At 47.7% G+C, this 23,305-nt stretch overlaps 1 protein-coding gene across 1 annotated transcript; it reads right to left on the bottom strand.

Annotated features, from left to right (window-relative positions):
• Positions 1-15,058: 15,058 nt before the first annotated feature.
• DUSP6 (dual specificity phosphatase 6) lies at positions 15,059-19,652 on the bottom strand. Its single transcript, XM_055336679.1, has 3 exons — positions 18,725-19,652; positions 17,680-18,117; positions 15,059-16,613 (listed from the first exon to the last, which is right to left on the bottom strand). The coding sequence occupies exons 1-3, from the start codon at positions 19,122-19,124 to the stop codon at positions 16,306-16,308; spliced, it is 1,146 nt and encodes a 381-aa protein (XP_055192654.1). The 5' UTR covers positions 19,125-19,652; the 3' UTR covers positions 15,059-16,305.
• Positions 19,653-23,305: the final 3,653 nt, after the last annotated feature.

The raw sequence follows: 23,305 nt of genomic DNA, 5'->3' as shown, positions 1-23,305 counted from the left end.
CAAAACACTCTTGGCTTAAACCTCCCTTCTCCCCAGCACCTCCCTACAAGTTGATTTACTCACACTCCTTCAGCTAAGTCAGGATTGGCCCAACTCTAGTTTCCCTTAGAAGGCGTGACTTGAAGCTCCCTGAGCTTCCTCTGTCTTTTTGTGACCTTCTGATGACCTGGGAGTCCACCCATCGCGGTTAGGCCTCCCCAGGCCTCAAATCTACACATCAGTGGGATTTATTTTTCCTTTTGTTTTAATGGTTCCTCAGAACCATACTCATTTAGCAACCCCACCCACTTCCTTTCTTCTTTCTCTGACCTTCAGAGGTTATAACGCACCTCTCCTCCAGAGCCAGCAGACTCTTGGAGGCCCATGGTGATTGATTGATTGATTGATTGATTCACAGTTCTTCTGTTTTGTTTGGTTGGTTGGGTTGTTCTGTTTTGTTTTGTCCTCCTCATGTGGGGTAAAAAACCAAACTGTGTTTTCCTTTTTACTATCTTACGACTTTGGGTGTCAGCTAGTAATCCTTTGACTTCTCTTCCTATATGACCCTTTGTTTCTTAGTATAATTATAGGCCTCTCTACACCAATCGGGGATTAAATTGGACTGTGCTTAGGTTGAAGAAATCACCTCGGAAGGTCAGAACCAATACAAGCATCATGTTACTTCATTAACATTACGAGGGCCCCAACCTCTGAAGAGAAAATATTTTAAAAAGAAAAGATTTGGTGGTGGGGGGCGGGGAACACCTCACTGGCTCAGTCAGTAGAGCATGTGTCTCTTGATCTCAGGGTTGTAAATTTGAGTCCCACATCATGTGTAGAGATTACTTAAAAAAATAAAATCTTTAAAAATATATATCTTTTTTGAAAAGAAAGAAAGAAAAGGAAAAAGAACTGGAAGATGTTTGACTCACGTGGGCACAAGGATGCAGCCTTCTGATCCACCCTCACAGGGGTAAGGAAAAAGCCGTTGGTGAGCAGAAGAACCAGCAGCAGCAAAACTCTGTGAGTCTGAAAGACAACCATGCAGAAGGCCAGGTGTATTTGACACAAAAGAAGTACACTGCACAGAAAGTTTTGTTGTTGTGTAAAAAATTCTACAGATTTAAGAAACTACGAAGAATGTGCCTAACAGATTCTATGACGAGCAGTCCAAAACCTGACAACTCCCAGTGGTCTGTAGAGTAAAGAACCTCCCACAGGGGAGCATCCATTTCTATAGATTTGGGTTTCTGCTCTGAAATGGTAGAACCTTCTGTCTGGGGGGCCTTTCAAGCACCCTTCGCAGATGATAGAGAAAGCGCATCGAGCCCCATCTCCTGCATTCCTTAAAGAGCATGCCATGCAGGGCTGCACGTTAGTATCTGTGAACCAGGAAACGTTTAGTAAACAGAATTTGCCCTCCATTTATTCCGAGTTTACTTTAAGAAGCCACTTATCTCCTTTAGAAGGACTTCCCTTGCCAATCACCTTTTGGAAAAAGCCTGGGAGAGACACTCCCAGAGGACGTGCAGAATCCTAGCTCAATGGATTGTTTGGCAGAAATAAACAACGAAACCATCGATATCTTAGGATCTTCCCTTTTCCTTCCACAGACAATCATCCTTTTTAGAGCCACTGGGACACGTACGCAGGTGTACACGCATGAACATGCATGCAGAAGCTCACAGGTGCACACGCGCCCGTGCACACGCACAGTGCAACGTCTCCTCTGATGTGTTCTTGGAAACATGACCATCGTTTCTTCTCTAATGATGGCTTTTGCTAAAACACCTAAAATGAATAATAATTTGGGGGGCAGAAAGGCCCCTGAGAGTCCCATTGTTCAACAGTTCATCTTGCAAATGATAAAGCCGAGGCCCAGATAAGCTAAATTTCCTCCAAAGAATTGACATTCCCTGAGAAATTTTGTGATAAGATTAGCGTGTTTCCTTCTCTGATCTCCCACAGTGGGAAGATCAAAGACTCTGAGGTGAGATCAGCCCAGGTTCAAATCCTGGCTTTACCATTCACTGCCTTAGTGATCCTAGGTACATTAATCTGTCTAAACCTCCACCTCCATACAAAATGGAGATGATAACAGTTGGAGGAATCCAGAATATACCAGTATGAAGAGGTTGGTTTGTTTTTTCCTGAACTCCTTTTATTTGCTTAAACACAGAGCCTCCCAAAAGAATTCAAATGTCATAAATGTCCTTGCCAGGAGGGTTCAGGATCAGGAAAGACTAACTCCTATCACTGGAGAGAAGTCAGCACCAGGATAAGAAGTCACCTAAACAGACATTATCACAAAATTATCATGCCTCCCATCCATACTCCTAAGGGCCCATTTATTTTCCTAAAAGTCATTTGCTTTTCTAAAAGTCATTGCTTTTCACCCTCTCCCTCTCCCCTATTAAGATGGAATATAAGCCCTAAATTCTAACCACCTCCTTGAGACATACTTTTCTGTGAACTCCAGCAAACATAAGTGAGTAAGAGTGTGTCTTTTGTGGGGCACCTGGGTTACTCAGTTGGTTAAGTGTCTACCTTGGGCTCAGGTCATGATCCAAGAGTTCTGGGATGGAACCCCCTTGGTGTCGAGCTCCCTGCTCAGTGGGGAAGCGGCTTCTCTCTCCCCCTATGCCTCTCCCTGGCCCCTTTCGTGTTCATTCTCTCTGTCTCTCAAATAAATGAATAAAATCTTTAAAAAAGGGGAAAAAAACCCTACAGCTAAGAATTGGTCTTTTTTCTTGCCAATCTGTTTTTGGTCAGTTTAATCTGTAGATCTCTGATAATTAAACTGAAGAGATCAGATAAAAAGTTTGCCGTCCCCAGCAGAGTTCCTTATAATGAGGAAGGCATTCTAAGAGCATTTAGTGTATTAATTTATTTTTTGTCCCCACCACCACAGTCTTATATTATTTGCACTGAAACAATGTGGGAGGGTAATCTCTATGTTACAAGAGGGTAGTGAAGATTACAGGAGATAATCCCCATATAGCATCCAGCCTCACACAGAGCCTCACACAAGGGAAGGGCTCACCAAATTCGATTCCATTGTTACTATGAGAAAAATGTGCTGCATCCATATGCTGTTGATGGACCTAGAGGGCTTCCTGTCTGTCATCAAGGGATTAGGGAAGAACAAGGAATCTAACCTATAGGTAATATTAACTATTTTGTGTTTCAATTAGCTATAGCTTGACAGTCAGTGTGGAGGGTTTGGAGCTCCTGAGGAAGGACAAGGACAAGAGAGTCAGCGGAGAAACATTTATTAGGATTATCCAGCACCACCCAATGGACTCCAACATCCCAGTGACTAAAAAGGTGTGGGTTTTGTTTTGTTTTGCTTGTTTTACCACAGAATAGGAATATTTGTCTCGACTCTGATGTAACCTCGATGAAGTAGGCCACAAACTCCGTAGACTCTGAATCCATGCTCATCAGCAATCTTGCAATGAAGAATTCAGCTCTCCCCGTGCTCTCATCCTGGGAAGGGAGTGGCCCATGAGATGAGCAAAATCCACATCACTGTAGAGGGGTGGAAGGCAGATGTCGAGCACCTGGGTTTTTAAAGTAAACAGACCTATGAACAAAGACCAGCTTCTTCACAACTTACCTGGAGAACCTTTGGCAAGAAACTTCGTTTAAACTCTGAATTTCTGTTTTCTCAACTCAAAGATGGGGATTTAATATCCCTGTAAGATCGATCTCATAGGATAGTTGGGCCAGCCTCATGGTAATAGCATGATGCATATTATCTGGTAAATTTATAAATTGACCCTGTGATTTGTCAGCCACCGCCAGGAAGTCTTCCACGATTCCTTCCTCTGCCAAGCAAAAAGACCATTCCCAGGCCCCTCCAAATTCCCGCAGCACTTCTTCTCCAACTCTTTTGGGGAAATCGGTGACATGGCTTTCTATGTGCCAAAGACAGCACTCAGCACTTTACAAGCTTTTTTTTTTTTCATTTGATCCTGATGACATTGCAAGGTTAGTACTATTATTATCTCCATTTTTCCATAGATGAGAAGAGGCAAAATTTAGTGAGGTCAAGAAACTGGTCGGAGTGCCCGGGGGGCACAGTCAGTTAAGCACCCTACCCTTGGTTTCAGTTCAGATTGTGATCTCAGGGTCATGAGATCGAGCCCCGAGCTGGACTCTGTGTTCAGTGCAGAGTTAACTTGAGAGTCTCTCTCTCCCTCAGTTCTTCCCTCTGCTCTCTCTCTCTCTTTCAAAAAAAAATAAATAAAATCTTAAAAAAAAAAAGAAGACGACACCGGTCTATGATTGCATAGGTAACTAGTGATGAAGCCAGTATTTGTACCTGCAAGAGTCGAAATCCAGAGCTTATGTTATTAACTTTTATGCTTGCAGCCACTCAGTCACTCTATATCTTGTAATGATTCATATTCATTATTAGTTTCATTTCAAGACTGAAAGTTCTAGATTTGTATCAAAGTCATCTTTCTACCACACTCAGAACATTCTGTGAACACAATAGGAATTGTGTTGTATTATTATTGAATGAATGAATGAATGAATGAATGAATTGTATACCATGATTGTAAACAATAATTGTACACCAGAGCCTGTTCAATCATAACTTATTTGGACTCAGTGCCTTACATCAATTGTCTCACGCAACCCTCACACCAACTCCATGGGCTAAATGCGATTATTCCCACTGCTCAGCTGACAAAACCACAAGGCTCAGAGAGTAACTTGTCCAAGGTCCCATGGCTAAGTGACAGATATGGATTCTCATCTGGAAAGATCCAACGCATTGACTGAGCTTGTACCTGTCATACGACAGCTGAGAACCAGATCTGAATGGAGGTGGCCTCCTCAAATCACAGACACATACCATGGTCCACTCAAGCCAGTATTTCTCCTTTTAAAAAATTTGAACTGTGGAGATGCCTGGCTGGTTCTGTCAGTGGAACATGTGACCCTTGATCTCAGGGTCATGAGTTCAAACCCCACATCGGGTATGGAGCTAACTTAAAAATAAATAAACAAAATTTTTTACTTAATTGCTTTTGTCAAGGAGCTAGAAGAGGCTTAAAGATGTGAAATTTGGGGTACATATTAGTGGGAATTCCTAAATCTCCTTACCAGAAGGGTTTGGGAATAACAATTTCATTGCAGTTGTGGTAGAGAAGGAGGGAAGGGCAAGGACCTTTTTTTTTTTAATTGTCATAAAGGTATATTTTCATAGGAGGCTCACTATTTTTTAATCAGTTTCTAGTCTTATCTGTGGATTTCCGATGGCTATTATCGGGACACATCAAAGAGATAATTGCTCTTGTGTTTGAGGATATATTTTAAAATGTGTATTCCATGAATCTGTATGTGGACCAGTCTTGCTCACCATTTTCAAAAGTGATATAAACATCAATCAAGTGAGGTCTCAAATTTATAAAAGACACCAAGATTTTTCTGGCAATTGTAACAGCAGCCTGACAAGAATAAACATCAGGAAGATCTCCCAGAGCTCTATGAGTGGGCAGAGAACATTTACGCTCAGTGGAGGCGGTTCACGTAATGCCAACAGGAAAAGAGAACCCACCTTGTTCTCAGGAGACCAAGGCTTCTGAGTGCAGACGTGATCCAGGAAAAGGGTGATGGCATCATTGCAAACCATTCCCTGAAGAAGTCGGTCCAAAGTATTGTGGCAGTTACAAAAGCAAGCATCATCAGGAAGGATGTTAAAAACAAAATAGAAAGCGCAATCTTAGGAGTGCTCGCACACACGCACACACATATACACACGGAGACACCAGAATTCATCTGCACCAGAAGCACCGAGTAGAGCTCCAGTCATTAAACCTCAAAAAAATGTCATAATGAAACTGGAACATATCCAAAGAAGGTTACTCAAATGTATTAAGGTTTGTAAAGAAACTAGAGAAACTTTTAAAACATTTTAGCCTGAAAAGACAAAATCTGAGAGTTGGTAGGCCAGAGTCTATAAAATCACAGAGGCTGCTGATAGAGTGAACATAGATTGTGACACCGAATACCAGCAAAGTAGACCTAGAAGCCCTGATGAAATTAAAATAAAGTATTTTTAGGGTAATTTATGTTTTCAAATGCTACTTTATAGAGCAGGTGATAAACAAGGAAAAAAAAAACTCTAAGAGAGCCTGTATTAGTGAGCTCATAACAAGTTATGGTGCAGTTACAGCGAAACTATATGCTCAACCTTTTGATGTCCATGTTACGGAAGGCATCCAGCAAACTCCCTTTCACACTGTCCTTTGTAGACCCCAAGAGAGAAGATGCTAGATGAAATCAACTACTGATTTAATACAAATGGCACATCTATCTGGTAACTCCCCAACTGATCGATCAAAAGAATCACCCGTGGATCTCTGAAAACAAACAAAAACAAAGCAAAACAAAAGCCAGATTCCCAGGTCTAATTCAGTAGACCTGGGACTTGGCAAGCCTCAGAGAAAAATACTTTCCATGAAAAAATCCAGAGTGTAATCTGATTGGGTGGATTTGCATCCTGTCTCTTCCCTAAACCAATCACTGAGAGGGAAAATGAGACCCTCTTCTTGCCCTGGCCTCGGTCCTATATCCTCCAGTATGGTGAGAGTAGGGTTCTCCGCAGGAAAGAAAGTGGGTGACTAACATTCAGTCTCCCCTTCTTCCCAAGTACTGGAACCTCAATTATATTAGAGGAAGTAGATGCCCAACTTAACATTGATATTCCTCAGCCTCTGTAACTATGGTCGTGTGGCTAATTCTGGCCACTGGTACCTAGAATAAGAATCTGGTATAGGATTTCCAGGAAGCTTCTTTAAAGGAACTGACTCTGCAGAGAAGTGCACTCTTTCTTTCCTCCTTCTTCCTTCCCACTGACTGGAATTCAATGACTAGCTCAGAGCTACCATCTTGTGACTGTGGGAATCAAACCTAGAACAAGCTTGAGTTTCAAAGGATCCCATACAGTTGTCCTACCAGGCCAGGATTTCCCATCTCCTGACTGTGACAGAAGACAATAAACCCTCATTAGTTTTGATGGGTTTTAGTCTTTGTTCTTTATTTCAGGCTTCTGAACCTAGTTCTCTCTGAAACCATAGGATTTTGTGGCCAGATGTGTGATACTGCGATTAATAAGATATATTGGTCTCTGTCCCACTTCCTGACACAGGACTCCTGAAACCCTTGTAATTTTCTGGGTAATGAGGTGACCCCAGGTGGGCTCCTGGATGGCCGCGGGGTGAGGGCTGATCCTCAGAGAGAAAGAGTCATGATTAGAAGCTTGAAATGTTCAGCCCTACCTCCCATTTCTCTGATGAGAGAGAAGGGCTAGAAAAAGAAAAAAAAGGGGGGGAGTTAATGATCAGTTGTGCCTGTGTGATGAAGCCTCCATAAAAACATCCCAATAGTTTAGGGTTCAGAGAGCTTTCAGGTAGGTGAACACATCCCTGCCGGAAGTAGGACACATCCCAGTTCCATGGTTACAGAAATTTCTGCACTGGGGACCCCCCCCCCAGAACTTGCCCTATTTCTTCATTTGGGTGTATCTTTTCTCATACCCTTTAATAACTGGTAAGCCTAAGTGTTTCCCTGAGTTCTGCAAGCTGCCCTAGCAAATTAATTAAACCCGAGGAGAGGGCTGTGGGTACCTCTGATTTGTAGCCCCATTGGACAGAAGTTGTGGGCAACCTGGGGACCTGCTACTTGCTCTTGACATCTGAGGTAGGGTGGCAGCCGTCTTGGGGGACTGAGCGCCTAACCTGGGGGATGGGACAATCTCCAGGTGGCTAGTGTTCAAACTGAATTAAATTGTAGAGAATTGCTTGATGTAAGAAAGACCTCCGCACATTTAGTTACTGTAAGTGTCAGAAGTGAAGTGTTCTGTGTGGGGAGTCAAGGAGACGCATAGAAGAAAGGTTCACAGGAAGGAAGAACCAGAGTTCTTCCAGTTGCTGATGTAACTGAGAGGCTAGGCCGACCCAAGCATTTCTACACTCTGCAAATTCTCTTTAAATTTCATCCCCCATATCCCTGAGCACTCTGAGCTCTAGACATTGAAAAATACTTTTGCTAGGCCTTCTAAGGAATGTGTCTTACTCTTCCAGAGGTAGGCACGATTCATCCCCTACAACTCTGGCATCCTTTCCACTTACCTGTGAAAAACCACCCTGTCTTCCAAACTTGAGTCAAGATGTAGTCTACAGCAAAACACTTCAACACCAGCGCCCCCCTTAAGTCTAAATCATGAAACGTAGCTATTCTTTCAACTCAGTCTCTCTGAATCTGTTTCCATGTGTATTGAATAGATTTAATCAAGTAGTTTACAAACATTTTTAGCCACAAGTCCCTTGATTCAAAAACCACAGGCCTCTAAGTCACCCATGTAAGAATATGCAGGTTGGCCATGCATTTTTGTCATTGTCTCTCTGATTGGCACCTTTTAGCAGTTGTATATTGTACAACCTGCCCCCAAATGCACCTACATCCTTCCCTGAGGAAGAACAGAGGGGCAAAGTCTGAAAAGCATTGCACTGATATTTTCAGTGCATATAATCAAGAAAAGATGAGTCTTCAGAGACAAAGTGTTCCTTATATCAATACCAAACAAAACAAAAACCCACAAATAACTCAGTTGAAAACACAGCAAGAGATTTGAATAGGCACCTTGTAAAATAAAATTTCCTTTGGTGAATCAATGCAAGACAATGACTCCCCCCTCGTGAAGAATCAGATGATGAACATTAAAATCCTAATAAATACTCATTTCACATCCACCAGATAGGCACAAACTAAAGAGTCTGACAATACCAAGTGTTGACAAAAATATGGAACGATATGGAAATTCAAATACTGTTGGTGGTAACGCAAATTGGCACAACCACCTTGAAAACAATTTGCCATGATCTGAAATTGGGGGTCTACACAGTCTATATCTATTTTACTCCCTTGTATAACCCAAGGAAACGTGTGCATGTTCATCGAGGTAAATGCACACAAGTCTTCTTAGCAGTATAGCTCATAATGGTTAAAAATGGAAAAACCCCAAATGTCTATCAAAGTAGGATGGTCTGCTGCAACGGAATACGATGAAATACCACAGAGTACCATTTTCCTTGAGAACAATGAACTGTGTATTGCTGCACTCAATAACTTTGGTGAATCTATCTCGAACATGACATTGTCTCTGCCAAGATGAAAACATTTATATTCCTTTCGAAAACTGGTTTAGATTCTATTTAGGGGTCAATCTTAATGATTAATTTGATGGTATTGCTCTGTTGTGAATGTTAGAGATGGATGGAAAAAAGGGCTGGATTGGAAAAATAATTTCAGCTGTTGTTGACAACTATCGTGCTTTTAAGATGGGGTCGTGAGACTAATTTGGGGCCTCACTAGTACTTCTCACGGTCTTACATTCAAACAGTTTCCATGTGAGGTGAGGCAGACTGTTTTCCCAAAATGGCTGGAACAATATTTCCCAACCCTTGTGTTCTTCCAGAATCCTGCCCCTCCTTCACCCCCTGTCTTTGAAGGGAGGCAGATCTTGGCATACAGCAGAAGAAACTTCTGAGCTTTGGTGCTAAAAGTCGGTACGGTTTCCACCTGACTCTCTCACTTGGGGTTTCACCTATGGAACTCTCACCTATGGAACTCAGACACCATGCTGCGAGAAAATTTGGGCCACATGGAGAAGACTCAGAGCCCCTGGTCCTAACCCCTGGCTGAGCTCCCAGCTCAGCCCACACCAACTTGCCAGCCATGGGAAAGGGCCGTCTGGGAAATGGACCCTCTGGCCCCCAGTCAAACTGTTCTAGATTATAAGACGCTGAACAGACATCAGCCTTCCCTACAGAGGTTTGTTCAATGCAAACTTTGGAAAACAAAGAAATCATTGTCGTTGTCTGAAGCCACTACGTTTTGGGGTGGTTTGTGACGTAACAATAATAACCAGATCGTCAGGTGAAGGGGCAGCTGGCTGGCTCCATCGGTTAGCTCCATGGTCCTGGGAGCTACGGGCTCCTCCAAATCCCCTTCTTTGCCTGCTCCTTTTCCTTCCTTCCTTCTCCTGTTAATGTTTGCTGTAGGAATTAAACTGGACCTGATGAAAAATGCTCAGAAAAAAATGTCAGAAATACTTAGGCTGTCTCCAAATGCAGGAAAGAGAGAATTCTAGCTTAGAAAAAGCAACTTGCTTCAGACTTGCTTGATGCTTCATAGGATGTTATCAAATCACGAAGTATATTTTCTCTTTCTTCCTTTGTGTGTCCAAGGGTTCGTTTTTGAAGATACGGTGGTCCACAACTTCTCACTAAGAGGCTCCAGAGATAATGTACATTCTCGAAAGGTGTTTTCCATGACAAAAGAGGAAGGTGGGCGGACCAGATTGCAGGCATGGGGCTGTTTATCCTCTCCTGTATAAAATACCATGTCTAAAATGTTATTTTGACTATTGCAGCATGCAGGGACCTACAAGGACTTGCCCAATAGTCCCTTGGGGGTTCTGCTTTGATCTGTGGCACTAGCAGAAAGATTAAGTGACTACACTTAGAAGTATGACATTGCCAGGGTGCCTGAGATGGCCCAGCCAGTTCAGTGTCGGACTCTTGATTTCAGCTCAGGTCATGATCAAGGGTCATGAGATCAAGCCCCGTATGGGCTTCGTCCTGGGCATGAAGTCTGCTTGGGATTCTCTCTCTCTCTTCCTCTCCCTCTGCCCTCCCCCACCCAGCCTCCCTCTAAAAAAAAACAAAGGGAAGGGAAGGGAAGGAGGAAAGGGAAGGAAGGGAAGGGAAGGGAAGGGAAGGAAGAGAAGAGAAGAGAAGAGAAGAGAAGAGAAGAGAAGAGAAGAGAAAGAAGAGAAGAGAAGAGAGAGAAGAGAAGAGAAGAGAAGAGAGAGAAGAGAAGAGAAGAGAAGAGAAAGAAGAGAAGAGAAAAAGAAGAGAAGAGAAAGAGAAAAGAGAAAAGAAAAGAAGAGAAAAAAGAAAAGAAAAGAAAAGAAAAAAGAAAAGAAAAGAAAAAAGAAAGAAAAGAAAAGAAAAAAGAAAAAATGAGGTTGCCTTCAGCCTTCAAGGGCTTGGTAAGTCTTCCATTGCCTTTTATTTTTCACCTTGTTCCGTCGAATCAGTGCAACACAGATCAAGGCCTGGATAAATATTTGTGAATTGTTTGAACTTTGTTCTGTGCCCCTAAATACTCTTAGGAAATCACTTTTGGACTTTAAAGGAGTTTGAAGATCCCCTCCCCAGAACCAGGCTGTTTCAGGGCCAATTGCGGTGAGAACACAAGAAGTGTAAGGGTATTTGAAAGTCTGCAGGATCTTTTGGGAAACGATTATTACTGTGTGAGTGGCTACAAATAAATTTATACCCAAAGTAATTCTTTTGGAGCATTTTGATCCAAAGAATGATTTTTTGACGATGAGTGTTCAAGAATACTTAACAGCCAGCTACCAAATAATCTGCCCTTGCTGGGTTTCACATCTCCACTAATTTCTAATTTGCCTCTCATACCCCACAGACCTCGCCATATGTTCTCTCTCCCTCTCCTTCCCCATCTCTTCTGTCTCTTTGCCCCTCTCCCTGTCCCTCTCTCCCTGTCCGTCTCTCTCCCCTTCTCCTCCTCTCTCTCCATCTCACCTCTCTCTCCTCCTCTCTTTTTCCTTCTCCTTCTCTGTCTCTCCTTCTCCCTCTCCATCTCCATCTCTGTCACTCTCTGTCTCTGTCTCTGTCTCTGTGTCTCTTTCTCCCAGCCCCACACCAGCATTCCTCTGGGAGGGACCAGAGTGAGGAAGTGAATTTCTCTGGGGTCAGTCCCCCGTGTAATCCTGAAAGGGGTATGTGGGCAGGGGTCCGGGCCAGCTGGGCGGCATGCTAGCCACCCTAGAGATCCCCGGGAACATCAGTCTTGTAATGTATGTGCTTATGGGCCCCAAGGTGGGGCGAGTCCTCCATGGAGAGAGAAGATAGAAGCTTCCAGGCAGACACGGCATCTCTCTGGTGACACATCCTCGGGGGCCCTGTGGCAATCTCATGATTATACTGTTGAATTTGGGTTTGATTGGGCAAGTCACTTGATCTCTGCTTCCTCTACTTCCTCAGCCATAAAATGGGCCCACCGCTTCCTAGGTCGACATCAGGGGTCCCTGTAAAGATGAGCAAAGACTGATGTTCACAACCAGGAGAGCGAAAGCTCCAAAGCTCGGTCCTACTGCTTCCCGTTAGTTGACTTGAGGCACTGGGGGTCTCTCTCCCTCTCAGTTTCCTCTCTGAAAACTAAAGAGAATGATAGAAAGCATCCCTCAGGGCTGTTCTGACGATGAAAGGAGATGATAATGTGCATGAAGTAGAGTATCCGATACCTTTGCTTGCTTTGCCTGCCTGTAGCCCACTTGATGGTCTAACATGTGTCACCAGTCTGTGACCAGAAGGCCGGAATCCTGAGAGAAACCTAGCCCGAAAGGGGAAGGCTCTCGTTTTGCAGACAAGAAAGGGGAAACCAGTGAGGCTGGCTGACCGGCCCAGGGCTAGCCGGAGCACAAGGGAGAAAGCAAGAGTTAAGGGCTCAGGTCTCCTAATCGTTGGGTCGGAGCCACTCTCCAATTTTCCCTCCTTCGAAGGCTGATCTTTCTAGCCCCAGATGCCCCTTTCTCGGTCTTTAACCCCAAGGCTGCTTCATACCATGAACCAGCACAGTCCCCGGGGCTCCTACATTGAGCACATGAAGCCTGAAGATGCCCTCCTCTTGGGAGAGGCCTCCCCAGCACCCCACAGAAGGCCAGGAAGGGGGGAAAGGCTCTCTCCTGAGGAAGTGACCCCGGGGAAGCCTCCCACGGGCCAGCAGGTGAGGGGGGAGGCGGGAGAGAGCTGCCCAGGCGGCCTAGGGTTGCCCTAGTAACCGTGTGGGCCCCATTCAGGAACTGATCCCAACTCCTAGACGCAAAAGGGTCGCCTTCCCCAGCCACGGGGATGGAGGGAAGGCAGGGAGGAAGGTGGGGGCCCATGCTGCCAGTTCCAACCTTCCACCTTCTGTGGAAGAAAAAAGAAAGAAAGAGAATAGCTCTTTGAATCTTCTGGCCTGAGTGAACCGTAAAAACCACCCATTTAATATGAAGCCTTTTGTGGCACCAGAGGGAAGCAGGCCCCCCTCTGTTACCAGCCCTATGAAACAATATGCCAGAAGGGGTGGGGGGTGGGGGGACAAATCCCAAACCCTGCCACTTTCTGGGGGCTCTAAACTCTTCTTGCTCCTGCTCCTTTATTCAGGCTGATGACAAAGACCATTTGCTACCAATTTATTGGAAACTTTTTTTTTCACAGCTTGAGCTGCTTAAATGCGGGGCGCTCCTTCTCCCCAAATCGCTGTCAGACACTTGCTGAATGGGCCAGGCTCAATTATGCTCCCTCCACAGGTTCAGCTCACACTGTGACCCTGCATGGCTTCCTGCTATTCATATGTGTTACTTCCCCTTTGTGGTAATGGCTTGTGGCACTTGGCCAGAAAACATTATTAATTTCAGAAGTGGACTGACAAACAACAAACCCACAGTGAAGCGAGAGGAAGTGCTGGGGAGGCCAGCTGTCGGCTGGAGCGGAGCAGTAGGAACCCAACGTATGCAGGTTCCAGGAGGAAAGGAGATGATAATCCACAAAGAGGAAATGCACTAAAATTATCCACAGCCCATCGTAAAGAAAAAAGAGAGAGAGAGAAAAAACAAAGAAAGAGAAAAGAAATCAGAGAAAAGAAAGGGGGGGGGAGCACGCAGCTACTTGAGCTGCAGCTGGACAGGAAATTGCTAACGCTGCTTGCAAATCCCTACTTTGAACAGGCAGTTTAGGGAATGCCAGGAGCGGAAACCGTTCAGAACTGGATTAACACGAGCCAAGTTGAACTGCAACCCACTTCTCCTTTCTAAGCTCTGGCTGACTTGGGGCACCCAAATGGGAACGACTGAGCTGGTATTTTTCTGCACTGTTTGTTTGCTTTTTATACATGCTTAGTTGCTAAAAGTCAGTCTGGACAGTTTGATAGGATTGCCGTGAAACCATCAGAGCCACTTGCCTCCTATAAGGTAGATCAAGTGGGATGGACCAAACCATCCCACTAGGATCTCCCCCTGGGCCCTGTGGGTAAAAAGCTCACCTTTCTCCTCGATGCAGGTAAAGGGATGAAGTTCATTCGAAAAGAGCCCGAAATGTAGGTATGTTCTAATTCTTTTGATTTCAGACGCCTGCCCTTTATTTTGGTTTGTGTATTTTTACACTTGGGACCAGGAGAGTGGATGTCCCAGGGAAAGTGACAGGATATTAAGCCTTTACCTTGAAAGGAACTGTTCAAAATAACCTCAACCTAAGGTTCAATAGTGGTTTCTGACCCACATTCTAAACCAGTGAATCACAAAGCACATTAGAACAGGACTGGCAAAGCTTGATCGCAAGTGCCAATGTCAAGTTTTAAGGCCCACATCCAGGCTCAGCGAGAAGCTTAGCTATACCTTGCCACGTATATGAGAAAGCCAAGGGGAGTCCTCACTCCTGGTCCATTTGTTATTCCGACGCTAGGATCATTTGCAGGTGGAATTGCCATAGGAACAAACCAGAAAGAGAATTATCCGTTTTCTCCCTGGCATGTGTATTACTGAGTAGAAGACCCTGACAGAGAAGCAGAGAGGTTAACACCATTCTTCTTCTTCTGCGGGTACCCTCCCCCCCCCCTTTATAACAAGTCCTGAATATCCAAACCTTATTTTCTCAACAAGGTATGCTCTATGGCTTCATTTTTCAAGAGCATTACTATTTTCTTAAACAAGCCAGAACTGTATCCCTAAAGTATTATCGGGACACATAATACAGTCAGTTCACTCTCTGATGTCATCTTTGTTTGAAGCAAAAGACTAATTTCATGAACTACACCTGAAAAACGTTCCTGGGGTTGCTGAAATCCTGGGAACTCTGTGCCACTGTTCCTACAGTACTTTCCAAGCCACTAGCACTCCTCCACTAAAAAAAAAAAAAAAAAAAATTCCTCTGCAGGATCATTTCACATGTAGGTACAATTATGGAGAGATTTAAAAAAAAGAAAAAATACATTCGATAGCCAAAATAGTTATTTATTAATAATTTAAGGTTTTACATTCTTATAATAAATTTCAGCTCAAAACTTTACACCATGAACATAATGGAGCGACCTAACTCTCCCTTTCACAATCATATGCACTTCACCTATCAGACGGGGACCCATGCTCACACACACACTTCCAGTTTTATACAAATTTTTTTTTAAAAAAGGAAAGAAACCAACCCAAAGTATTGCATTTGAGGTGACACTCCCTGAAGAATTTTTGTACAGAGGTAATATACTGTTTAGCACAGCTGAAGTTAAAAAGAAAAAAAAAGTGAGCCCATGATTTTGGTGTCTTTCCAAGATATCCCCTTTGAGACAACACAAGCCAAAATATTTACAAAGGTAAGGCATAGTCAAACTACAGTAAGAGGAAAAAAAAATCACAAGGAAGATATATGAAAAGAGATTAAAGGCTGCACCATACCAAGGTCTCAGTGATAACAGTGTCCATGAAAACGTCATTCAGAGTTGGTGAAGTCGAGCATGCTGCAAATATATCCTTTGGATTAGAAAAGAGCAAACATTTCTATTTTTTTTGTTTTGTTTTGTTTTCAGAAGTGGCGTACTGCTCTTTCTCCCTTTGGATGATTTCTTTTAAACCCATCAAAGAAAAAACAAACACGGTTCAAACAAACACTGTCAAGTGACTTAAGATCAAATATTTACAATGATCAAATGGAGTATCAGATTTATTTTACTTATTATTATTTATTTTTGTTTTTTTATTTTTTTTTGTTTTTGTTTTTTTGCAAACTGATACTACAAATACAGAGCTGAAACCTCTCTTTGGCTCCTCTATATGCAAAATTGAATCAGTCTTCACTGAAGACAATATATAGTCAGTTCCAGACGCAAAAGGAAAACAGTCACACAAGGCCCTAGAGAACACACGCTCCTACCCCTACCATTTGGTCCTACCCTATATACCTGGAAAAACGCTCAAATTCCAGTCCCTGCATGGGTAGGCTGTACACATAGGTATGGAGCAAACCTACGGCCTGGATCTACACAGCATGTTCTGTTCTTCCAACAAGAGTGGAGCAAATCTCTGCCATTGTAATAACCAATTCCACATTTGGGAACCTTGTCTAATACAGACAACTGGAGTCATTTTGACCCCTGGGGCCACATACAAAGAAAGCAGCCCAGCTGATGCTGCCAAGAGAAACAGCTAAAGGAACGGACATATCCCACCGAGGGGCGTGGGGCCTTTCACGTGGACTGCAGGGAGTCCACCTGGTAGACATTCTGGTTGGAGGGGGTGGTGAAATAGAGCTGCTGCGCGGGGACCCGATTGTCACAGGGGCTGCTGAGTCCAAGCGTCCTCTCGAAGTCCAGCAGCTGGCCCATGAAGTTGAAATTGGGGGAGATGTTGGATTTCTTCATCTTGACAATGTCGTAAGCATCGTTCATTGACAGATTGAGCTTCTGCATAAGATAAGCCACAGTGACAGTGACGGAGCGGCTGATGCCAGCCAAGCAATGCACCAAGACACCACAGTTTTTGCCCCGGGCTTCATCTGTAAACACAAAAAGGAAAGCAAAGGTTTCAGTAGACCAAAAATCACTCTTTGTGAATGATCAGCCTAAGAACCGAATTTAGGAGGAAAAAAAAAAAAGGAAAGAAAGAAAGAAGAAAGAATCGTGTGTGGCAGTTGAGCCCCGCAGGCAGCAGCAAATGTATCATTGCGATAAAACATGTACACTGGGCACAATTACATATTTCAGATATTTTCTGAAAAGGGAGCTTTTGTATTAAGTTTCTGCCAACAAAAAAATCCTTAATGTGTGCATTCTTTGCCTCAGCATGTGAATACCAGAAACCCTGCAATATGGTCTTGAATGCCTTTTATACAGACAAGCAGACTGCAAGGGTCTATTAAATTATTCTCCAACTGTTGTGCAGCTAACAATGGAGGTATTCAGGCATTTTAAAAGAGAGAGGGAAGTCACAGGGGACAGCCCATTAGGAGGAACAGGATGTCGACATGGCCTGAAAATGAGTTCCTTTGTAATAGGAAATGCATTACAATGCCTGGAGATTCGCTTCTCCAGGCTTCCAGCCCACAGTCCTTCCTGCTGGGCTCAGGTTACCACTGTCTCACTGTTAACCGGTATCACAGTAACATTCAACTGGATTACAACATCCAGCATTCAGAGGGGTTTCCAACAACTAACCCGCTATCCTACAGTAACTGCCGGGGCTTCTAAAATTATAAAGCGATGCTAAAATGCCTGTCCGTAGGGAGTACTCTCATCTCTCGTCTAGCCTTCCCCAAGTCCAAAGACTGTGAGAAAATTCTCTTGCCTGTTTATGCACAGGCTGCTTTCAAACGAGTGAATGCAAAGACTCGAGAACCACCGTTTCGAATACACCTGTGGTTTGCAGCCAAGTCGAAAGGCAATTTTTGTCCTCTTGGCGAGAAGATAAACCAGAATTAAGAACCCACCCCCACCCCCGTAACATTAGAGACCTGCAGTCGGCCGGGCTAGCCAGCGGCAAGGAAGATTAACAGCTTAGGTTCTATGAATGGCTGGGAATTTTGCATTTAAAAGTCTTGAGGAAGGACGGTTCATTAGTCTCACCTATGAAAGAAATGGCCTCGGGGAAGAACTGGGACAGGTTTTGACTCCAGTGATCCGAGATGGGGATCTGCTTGTATTTGAACTCTCCTGCGTTCTCAAAGAGATTCGGCAAATTGGGGGTGACGTTCAAGATGTATTTGATGCCGAACTCCTCCAACACGTCCAGGTTGGTGGAGTCCTTGGCACAGCCCAAGTAGAGGAAGGGCAAGATCTCCACGGGGAAAGAAGGCTGGCTGTTGGAGAGCGGGCTGCCATCCGAGTCCGTCGCGCTATTGGGGTCTCGGTCAAGGTCAGACTCAATATCCGAGGAGGAGTCGGAGCTGATCCGCAGGCCCCCGAGCCCCAGCACTGGCAACGGTGGCGAGCTGCTGCTACACGAGCCGTCCAGGTTGGTCTCGCAGTGCAGGGCGAACTCGGCTTGGAACTTACTGAAGCCACCTGCCAGGGCGAGAAGAGCAATCGTGTAACCTGAGATCCCGTAGTAGTTTTCACAGCTTGCGAGAGCCGCAGCCGGGCGGGCGCAGGCCACCCCACAGCACCCTCCACAGCACCCTCCGAAACCCCCTCCACCCCGAGCCAACCGCAGGAGAGAGAGACACTCTAAAAAAATGTGCACCCTGGGGAGTGGAACGAACAGGCCCGCCTTCCCTGGAAACCCTTCTGCTTTTCAATCCGGAAATGCACAAAATGGCAACTTTTCTGAATTTTTTTTTGAGGGGCGAGGGGGTGCAAATCTGCAGCCCAGCCCCCCCCCACCTCCTTCCCCCTGCCCGTCCCGTCCCGTCCCCCTTGCCCAGGGGCCTCTGCAGTCTTGCAAATCGTAGTTCAAAATCGAACGGTAGGAAGCAGGCACAGGTGGAGGGGATTACGGGCGGGCAGGCAGGGGAACTCGTTAGAAAGAAACCACGCGTGTCCGCGGCCGGAAGCGGGTGGATCCTGCGCCAGGCTGCTCGTGGGCGCAGCGCGCCTCACTTGCACCCCACAACCCCGGGCCTCCCCATCACCCCCCCCCCGCGCCCGGGGGGCTCCCCCGGCGCCTGCCTACCTTCCAGGTAGAAGGCCCGGCAGCCCTCGTCCTTGAGCTTCTTGAGCAGCAACCCAAGCACGGACTCGCCGCCGGTGTTCTCGTTCCAGTCGCTGCTGCTCTCGTCGTAGAGCACGACCGTGTCGGTGCCGCAGCGCCGCGTGAAGCGGTCGCGGTCCTCGCCGCGCGTGAAGAGCGCGCGCACGGGCAGGTTGCCCTTCTGCAGGCGCCGCAGCATGATGCCCGGGATGGCCACGTTGATGGCCGACTCGATGTGCGACGACTCGTACAGCTCCTGCGGCCGGCAGTCCATCAGCAGCAGCCGCTCGTTGCCCAGCTCCAGCTGCTCGTTGAGCCACGCCACGGTCTTGCTGATCGCCATTTCCGACGCGAAGGGCACGGGTCTGAGCGTATCTATCATGGGGGTCGAGCTGCCGGGGAGGGCGGGTGCCTACCAGACGGCCCTCGGGGCAGGCATAGGCCGGGCGCGCCGCGCGGAGCCGCCGCTCGCGGAGCAGCGGGGCGCTACCTCCAGCTGGCCCTCCCCGCACCGGGGGCAGCGGCCGGGGAACGCGGGGCACGCGGGGCCGGCGGCTCCCTCCGCACCCAGCTGCAGCCGCTCGCTCTCGGGGTCAATGAATCTCTTTGAATGAAGCTGCCCAGACAGTTTTGTTCCTCCCCAGTGAATGAAATCCAATTAATTCGGACTCCCTGCTACTAAGAGGGGAGGGAAGGGAAGGAAAAAAAAAAAAGAAGAAAGAAAGAAAGTCCAGCGGCTCCTAATCCCTCCCTTCAAGGCTGCACCTCAAATCCGCCCGGGCGTCTCTCTCCTCGAATTATTCAAACCTCGATTTGCTCACTCGCCCCTGGACTCAGCCCTCGCACACCCCCTGCGCGAGGCAGCTCCTCAATGGATACAAACAGCGAGCGTCTCAATGGATACATTCTCCCGGCCAGCCAATGAGCGCGCTGCGGAAGGGGCTGTTGCCGTGGGGACGGGCCGGCTGGAACAGGTTGTGTTGATGAATTGTTAATGAGTTTGTCATTCACAAAAACGGAAAGGAATTTCCGCTCCGGATAAGCCCCAGTGCAAACAAGCTGCAACAGCGGGCTCGGCGGGAGGAAGGAGAGAGAGGAGGAGGCGGCGGCGGAGGAGGAGCAGGGCACAGAAACCGGGGCACTCCGGTTGTCTCATGTTTCCTTCTGTTGAGAGTTCACACTTCGCGTCGGAACTTTTGCGCACAAACGGTGCAATTAGCAGGCACAAAAGCCCTTGTTCGTGACGCCTGGGCTCGCAAGGCTAGCTTTAAGAAAACTTGTGCTTTCCCCCCCTCCCTCCTTTTTTTTTTTTTTTTTAATTCCCTTTAAGCTCATTTGGACCGGAGTTCGCCTGGACCCCCCCCCTCCCCCCTCTCGGCGGTGTGTGGCATTTGTTTGCCCGTTTAAAAAGCCCAGCTCTGTTTGCTCTGATGTTCTTTTAGCCGAGGCCGTGTTGGGGCTGGTGAACTGCCTGGGCTTTAGTGACCGGTGAGGTGTTAAATGCTAATCCAACATCTTTTCGAAACAGACTAGGATTTTTGTCGACACTTTTTAAGGCAAGCAAACAAACAAATGCCTGCCTGTCCAGAGGATAGGGAGAAAGGGTTTTGTCTTAAGTTGCATTTAAATTAACTTTATTTTGCTTTTAAACAGTGGAGCCTGCAGAAACAAACCGGTTGGCCAGTCCGATGTTTTTATTCCTCTCCAGTGGCCTGGGGCGCTATGAGCCATCACTGTTCCGGGGATCCAAGCCCCCCCCCCGCCCCCTCCCGCCGCCTTCCCGCGGTCACCCACCGCGCGCTGGGGAGCTGCGCTCGTTAATCATTTCTGGGCAGCAAGCTCGGCTTCCGACAGAGGAGCCGGGCTGGCGGGGCTGCCTGGGCTCGGTGCATGTAGGGCACGCGGGCTCCCCGCAAGGCCGGGGGGGGGGCCGTCGGAGGGGAACCTTCCGTCCCACCCGGGCGCTCCCCCCACCCCCGCCCCGGGGCGCCGGGCACTTTGCGCAGCACCGGACGCGCCTGCGCACTGCGCTCCCGCCCAGCACCCCGCCCCCCCACCCCCACCCCAGGGTTCGCGGCGCTGGGCGGCCCTGCGGAGGGGTCCGGGGTCCGGGGTCCGGTCACGGCCTGGGGTGGGCGAGGGGCGAGGCGGGGCGCCTGCCGAGACCTCCCCCCGGTCCCCCGGGCTCGCAAGGAGGGCTGGGCGCCGCGGGGAGCAGCAGGTACCCGGGAAGCGCCGGGCTGGCCGGGCACCGGATGGAGGCGGGGCGGGCCGGGGCCGCGGCGGCGGGGTGGGGGGGCGCATTCCCGGCGCGCGGGGCCCGGTTGTTAGAGGAAAGCGCCGGGCCGGCCCCTCCCGAGCGGAAAGCCACCTGCGTGCGGCGGGCGCGGCGTCCCTAACCCGGCCTCCCCTCCCTACCCCCCGGCGGAAGACGGGGCGCCCCGGGTCCCGCCGCCGCCGCCGCCGCCGCCCGGGAGGCGGGGAGCATCCTCCCCCGGCGCCCCTCCCCGCCCCCACAGCGGGTCGAGCGCGGGGCACCCGAGGTCGCGGGGTCTCCCCCAGCCAGACGCCCCGCGCCCACGGGGCCTGCCTGCGGACGCCCCGGCTCCGATTTGCATTCTTAGTCACCCGCCTCTTCCCTGGTTTGGGGGAGCGCAGGCTAAAAAAAGGCGGCTGCGAGGCCCGGGCTGCCAATTTTGGAGCCGCGCTGCGCTGCGCTGCGAGCGGGCCGCCCCGGAGGAGCGTGTGTGACGACGGGGGGTGGGGGGGGCTGCCGCGCGCTCTCCCTTTTTTGGGCATCCCTTGGAACAAAACTCCCGTATTTTCACTGGATGTCTCTAGTTCCAACTGGAGGAGGTCTGCGCCGGAGTTGACGCCTCCGATCCGCCCCCACCTGTTACAGGCCTTCGCGCCCCGGGACGTTTGGGGCGCTGGGACCTGGGGGCGCGGCAGGGCGCCCAGCTGCGGACCCGCGAACCACACAGGCCTCGGCCCGGGGCCTCCAGCGGAAGAGACTGGGGAATCCGCGGTTACTTCGCTGCTTAAAAAGCGCCCTTACCCGGGTGGCTCAGCGGTTGAGCGCCTGCCTTGGGCCCAGGGCGTGATCCCGGGGTGCTGGGATCCAGCCCCACATGGGGATCCCCGCAAGGAGCCTGCTTCTCCCTCTGCCTGTGTCTCTGCCTCTGTCCCATGAATGAATAAATAAAACCTTTTTTTTTTTTTCAAGTTCCCTCACCTGAACCTGGCAGTAGATTAGGGAGGATAATTGCAACGCTCCTCAAACCTGAAGGTGGATCTGAACCCTACGGCAACGGAATGTCGGTGCTTCTCAGCACATTTTATAAAATGGCCTTCTGACCACCGGGTTCTAAGAAGGGCAGCATAAGGGGCCCCTGGAGTGGGGCGGCCAGGGTTGAAATTGGGCCCCCGTCACTTCCTAGAATGTGGATGGACCCTTGGTTAAATCTGTTGTGAACTGCGTCTTCCACGTGGCATAATGAAGATGATAAAAATATTTGCTTTATAGCATCTCTGTGGTGGTTGAATGGGTGAAATGCCCTAGCATGATGTTGATGTGCTTTCAGCTATTGGATGTTTTTATCCTTCTGGATTCCCAACCTGCAGTGTTCTGAGTCCATATCTAGATGCCCTTGGAGGGCCTGCCTAACCGCCCTCCCAGAACTCCCTAGTCCACAGAGAAGCCCTCTGAGGGACTGCCCTAGGTCGTTTAATCCGTCCCAATTCAGCTGTGGAGCAAAGTAGGTGCCTTACAGACCAGGGTCCAAATCCTTTAACATGGTTAACACAATGTACCCAGCTCCCTAACTTCTCCCTAACTGATCCGCTTTTAAAACACCCTGTTTCCCCACCACACCAAATTGATAGAGTAGAAATGATATGTAAATTGGGCATTTACTGCTTGAAAGGCTGGGTCTTGATTTCAGTCTTTACTTGCATAATTTTGGCCAGTCTTCAGAAAACCCATGTAAATCATCCCCATTCACAAAGATTAAGGAATTTGTATGAAGTCATACAGTAACGAACAATGGGGTCAGGATTTGAGGCCAGACCCTGTACAGACCAGTAAGGTTGACCACATACACATCTCACAGCTTATCCTGGAGACTGCGCACTGAACAGTGCCATTGCAAAATTTGAAGGATTCGGTTCTACATTTTGAATTTTGACCAGTAGGCTTTTCCAGCTTCACATACTCTCTGTCGCACCTTCCCCATAAATGTCAAAGATCAAAAGTTAGACTCCTAACCCCCGCTCCTTTTACATTGGGGTTTCTCTGCATGCACTTCTTCATTAGTCAGCCATTCGCTAAATACTTCATATTTTTCTTCCTTGGAGTTTGTCTTAGACTCAAATCCTAACAACTGCCATTACTAATCGAGTATGTCGGCTCGGCACATGGGCCTGGGTTCCGACCTTAGCTCTGCCACTCACTAAGCTAAGGGGAAAATCACTTAGCTTCTCTGGGCCTCCATTCATTCATTCATTCATTCACTTATTTATTCTGGGCTCCCGGAAATCAGTAGGGAATAAAAGAGGCAATAT

The sequence above is a fragment of the Nyctereutes procyonoides genome, unplaced genomic scaffold, assembly GCF_905146905.1.
Source record: "Nyctereutes procyonoides isolate TBG_1078 unplaced genomic scaffold, NYPRO_anot_genome, whole genome shotgun sequence".
NCBI classification, from domain to species: Eukaryota; Metazoa; Chordata; class Mammalia; order Carnivora; family Canidae; genus Nyctereutes; species Nyctereutes procyonoides.
Note: the sequence above shows the minus strand (reverse complement) of the source record. Positions and strands in the feature narration are given on the sequence as shown.